The sequence below is a fragment of the Eurypyga helias genome, unplaced genomic scaffold (genome assembly GCF_000690775.1).
Source record: "Eurypyga helias isolate BGI_N326 unplaced genomic scaffold, ASM69077v1 scaffold49684, whole genome shotgun sequence".
Lineage (NCBI taxonomy): Eukaryota > Metazoa > Chordata > Aves > Eurypygiformes > Eurypygidae > Eurypyga > Eurypyga helias.
The window spans coordinates 1-5,108 of NW_010249111.1; the positions used below are offsets into that span (position 1 = coordinate 1).

At 51.0% G+C, this 5,108-nt stretch overlaps 1 protein-coding gene across 1 annotated transcript; it reads left to right on the forward strand.

The window, feature by feature from the left end:
- Nucleotides 1–884: 884 nt before the first annotated feature.
- MAL (mal, T-cell differentiation protein) lies at nt 885–5,008 on the forward strand. Its single transcript, XM_010151247.1, has 4 exons — nt 885–971; nt 4,206–4,373; nt 4,551–4,688; nt 4,934–5,008. The coding sequence occupies exons 1-4, from the start codon at nt 885–887 to the stop codon at nt 5,006–5,008; spliced, it is 468 nt and encodes a 155-aa protein (XP_010149549.1).
- Nucleotides 5,009–5,108: the final 100 nt, after the last annotated feature.

Genomic DNA, 5,108 nt, shown 5'->3' on the forward strand with positions numbered 1-5,108 from the left:
TGTGATTCTATGATTCTATGAAGCACCGTACGTAGGGCCTGGCCAAGAAGGGCGCTTCTTCCATGGGTCACTGGTCTACAGCAATGTGCATTGCCACGTCGCTCCCTTCATTTTCCTGGTGTTTCATGTCTTTGGCCGTAGCTTCCAGAGTTGTGTGGTTTTACTGCTTATCCAAGTGAGCGTGTTAATAAGAAGTAAACATTCTGTATTGTGAAGAGGAGAATGACTCGCTTCCATGGACTCCAGACTGAAAAAAAAGGAACAAAAAAAGAAGCCAAATGGCCTTATTGTTGTAGGTAATTTTTGTTACCTGACCACATCCAATCTCATTCCTTGCCGATGAAAGCGGTTCGCCTTGCACGCTGACCACCCTTGCCCTGGGATGCATCCCCACCTGCGAGACGCCCCGCTGTTGGCCAGTACCTGGCACCTCGTGGCTCGCCCAGGCCGCTGGGGTCAGCTCACGTGGGTGGGGGGCGAGCTGACTTCCTGGGCAAATAAAGGGGATGAGAGGTGGCCCAGCTGAACGGGGACAGACCTTCCCTATTGTGCTCAGAGGTAAGCCACCCACCACCGCCCAGGGACTTGCCCTACGTGCCCAACTTGGGCAGAGACAGCTCTGCTCAAAAAGCCTCAGGGCCACCCGCATCTCCTGGAAGCCTCCGGTGTGGCTCCCGTCAGCCACCAAGTAACCCCTGGTCACAGGGTTTGGCCACACCTGTGCCACTCGCAGCTGTCTTTACTTGCCAGCCGGAAGGAGGGAGGGAAGAAGAAAGAGCAGGAAGGAGGGGAGGGAAGAGTGAGAGAGAGACGGGGAGGGAGGAAGGAGGCTGCATTTAGTGACTCCCTCCAGCAGCTGACAGTCACCGCAGGAGAGGCTTGCAATGTCCTCGGCAACTTCCACTGCCTCGTTGCCCAGTGGCCTAGCTGTCCTAGCGACTTTCCCAGATGTGCTCATCATTCCTGAAATCGTGAGTGCCTGTTTTTTCCCTGGGGGAGGGACGATGCTGCGTGTGGGGCACCCAGCGCGCTTCGTGCTGCAGGTGTCTGAGGGGTGAGACTTGACAAAGCATGTGGTTTGCCCCCCGGGTCTGGGGGGAGCCCTCGGTGCCTGGCTCACCCTCCAAGAAAACCAGAGCTGGGGCCCTGAAGCTCTCCTTTAGCCTGCAGGGGGAAGTTGTGGTGCCTCTGAAAACCTTTCATAACTTCCTACCTAACAGAGTTGAAGGGGTTGCTGGTGGGTTTAAACTAGGCTGCCAAATTGTGCCAATTAATTAGCTGGAGGATGATACAGGCAGATGATAAACTACTCGCTTAAAACAGGAGGTAAAGTCTATCCGAGTTAATCGTTTGCAGCAGGAAAGAGTCTAGGCTGCTGAAGGTGTACTGCTCAGTTGCAAAGTTCCTGAGCTGGAGATGCAGAATGCTGGACCTGGGCGTGTGGGCAAGAGTGGGTGAGCAAAGGGTGAGCAAACACCATCTTTCTTCCCATATTGTAATTTCATTGAGCATGAGAAGATAATAATCTTAATGGATTTGGCATCGGTGATTAAAAGCTGTTGCTGTGAGCTGACTGAAAGGTGGAAAGTTTCATCTAGAACATTTTTCCTGTCCTCTCTGCCCCCACTCGTGAAACCTGTTCTTTTCACAACAGTCTAGGAGGCTTTTTCCAAAACCTGCGCATTTTCATCCAGCATTGAGGCATTTGGGTGGGAGTTGTAGGATGGTATTCAGATTATTTCATGCTAAAAACTTCAACTCTGCCATCTGGGACCAAATCCTTTTCTGTCACCCAACTCATTCCACACTCCTGGAATTTACAGCATTTACTTCCTTCTCCTAGTTATTAGCAGTCAAGCAAAGAGGAACTGGGTTAAAGCAGGCGTTATCCATGTGTAGGACCACTTCTCCACATCTGCTCTGGGGACTTGGTTTCAGTGCCCGGGCCCTGAGAGGTTTCCTGCAGCTGCACGAAGGAGTGTGCAGCTGGGCGCTTCCCAGACACCCCTGCCACCGAGTGGTGTTAGTCCTGGTGCCGAGTGGGCCTGGGCAGGCTGCGCCTTGAACCCTCTGTAATTCCTTGTCTCCGAGGGATTTGGCAAGGCAGCTTGATTAATTTGATAAAAACAAGCACGCTATCCTTTGGTTTGGGTAAGATCTGGAAATGTGCATCCTAAAGGCTCAGGAACCACCCTGAGAGGAATGCTACATAACTGGATTGCTCCATCTCCGGAGGTGTATGACTCTGGGCTGTGTGGCTGTATTATCTCTGCTGTGTACAAAGGAGGTGGCTGCCTTGAATCACAGCATTCACAAGGATAATGAGTCTCCTAATCCTTAGTGAAATCTGAGGCTGCCTGCAGTGGGTTAATAAGGTAACCAAAAAAAAAAAAAGGCATTTTGAATGCTAAGACAGTTGCAAAAATGCCAAAAGGTCCTGCTTGCAGCTCAGATCTGGATGTGCTGATTAAGAATTGGGTTTAATTCTTGTAATCTATTTTATTTTATATGGATAGCCAGGCCTATGTGGAAAAGCTGAAACAAGCTGAGAACAGGTATGTCTGCTTTGTAAAAGGTTACTTAAAAGATAAGTTTTTCATGGACTGCTGTCTCAAACCTGCTGTGGGTTTTTATTGAAAGGCTCTTGACCGTTTCCTCATTTTTATGAGCCTGATGAACTGCAGCACCCTAAACCCAAAGTCAGTAATCAAACCACGTCAAACATACTCGTCTGAGTGAGAAATCACGTCCTGCAGAAAGGAGAGGTGGGGAGTGGTAAGAAAGGAGACGCGAGACTTCTTCGCTCAACCTCGTATCTCACCCCAATGGCATTGGGTTTTAAAGGAGCAACTGCAAGGTTTTCCTCAGGATATGTAGCTGCAGTGCCCTCGTGACGTCACCACATGAGGTAGTACAGGGACTGGATTCGTGTTAAAGTGTCAGCCTTCAGTTGTTACGTGAGGCACCCAAACAGCAGCACTTTGGATGACCTATTGCCGCTCAGGCATTTGCAAGGTCTTAACCACATCATTGATTTAATGTAGCCATTTGCGTAATGAAACCAATGAACTTTCCTGCAAACCTGGGGTGACACAAATGATTTCACGTTTTCCAAGTACCATAAATCAGAATCTTTTTTTCCACTCGTAAAATACCATGGTTTAATGAGTTGGCACCTGGATGCTGGCAAAGGCTGGACTGGGATACACTGGTGATCAGAACGATCTTGGAATCGGTGAGGCTTGCTTCTGATTTGCCTGTAAAATCAAGACCCACTGGTGATGAGGTATAGGTCTCCACGCTGTGGGTTTAGCTGAGGAGTTCCTCATAGGATGCTGCATAGACAACACTTTGCCCAGGTTCAAGAAACAGCTGGGCTGGTTTGTAGCAGAGACAAGCTACTGAGTGCATCCTAGTGCAAAGACACCACTTGCAGCTCGGACACCCCACAGCATTGATCATCCTGCTCTCATCCTCCTGTGTAGGAATGTGCTGGTGGAGAAAGGATGGAGTCTAGATAGAGCTGTCCTGGTGCTCCCCACCAGAAAGCCCATAGCAAACTGCCAAGGCTGGCTGAGAAGGATGCGGTCCCACCTGGTACCTGGCCAGCAGCTGGCCCCTCGCCACGCTCCAGTGTCGGGCTGGCGGTGTCGGGCTGGAGCAACAATACAAGCCCCCTTCCCAGGAGCAGCTGGGAGCCCCAGCCTTATTTCCCTTCCCTCAGAGAGTAAAACTGGCCATATGCACTCTCTTCAACCTGTTCTCTCTCCCCTTTCAGGGTGACGTTTGTGTGTGGCTTTCATGAGGCCACATGTCTGTGCTGTTTGTGTAGGTGAGCCGGGCTGGACACTCCTTTCGGGGCTCTGCCGCGCTGGGTGTGAAGCAAACCTGCCCTTCTGAAATGAGCCTCCCTGTTCATCGAAACCAGCCTCCAAAAACCTCTGAACCAGCCTCCTGAGCACGCTGCTGTGGGGAGGGCACGAATGACAGGAGGCAGGGCTCTACAGGCTTTCTTTGGATTGAGACCAGAGGCAGATGCTCCCAGCTAAATACCCGGTTTCAGGTGGAGGCTGGGGAGAACTCAAAGGCATCCCAGGGCTACGGCCATGTGCAGCGCTAGTGCCAGAGGCATGCGTGACTTTTGGCTCTGCTCTCGATAAGCCCGTTTATCCCACGCTCGCCTTCTCTCCTGCTTTCACTTGCAGATCTTTGGGGGCCTCGTCTGGATCCTGGTGGCATCCTCAAAGGTCCCATCACCCATCCTGCAAGGCTGGGTGATGTTTGTCTCCGTGTTCTGCTTCATCATGTCCACCACTCTCCTGTGCCTCTACCTCTGCGGGGCGCACGGGGGCAGCAGCTCCTGGGTCACCTTGGTAAGTGGATGAGACAAACCTCAGGGCCTCTCCCTGGAATCGCTGCTAGACTATAGTCTCCTTTGCTGCTACTGCGCTCAGGATTGAAGGCTAGGCCTTGCTTGCGTGGGTTCCTTTGTTTTCCCCTTCACAGTGTGCTTCCTCCTTGGAAATGACTGCGTGATCCTTGTTTCTTAGGATGCCATCTGCCAGGGGACAGCAGCTCTGTTCTACCTCAGTGCTGCCGTGTTGGAAGCCTACTTCACCTACATCACCAGCTTCTTGTCTACCGACCCTCTGATAAGGACCATCTACCAGGAGAATATTGCTGCCGTGGTGAGTGCCTGGCAAGCCAGGGAAGGGAGGTGGGGAGGTGACCGTGGAGTGGCCTCAAGTGCCAATCTTTACTTGTACCAACCATTTGGGGAAGGGGGAAAGAAGTTGGTCCCAGTCCTACTACGGTGAACGTCTCCAAACATGCAAGAGTCAACAGAAATACGATGCGTCACGGGGTGTTTGCTCAGTGCAGGAACTTGTATCATAATAAAAAATTAACTGGATGATGTGTTTTTCCATTGCAGGTATTTGCATTCCTAGCTACCCTGATGTACGTGATCCATAAGGTGTTCTCTCTCCTGCGATGGAAATCATCCTAAAAACCTCCTCTCGCAAGTGTGTCTTGCGGTCATCCCATGAACACAAAGTTGTTCAACGACTGCAGTTTCCAGGCTGGGTTTGGGTTTTGTTTTTTAATAT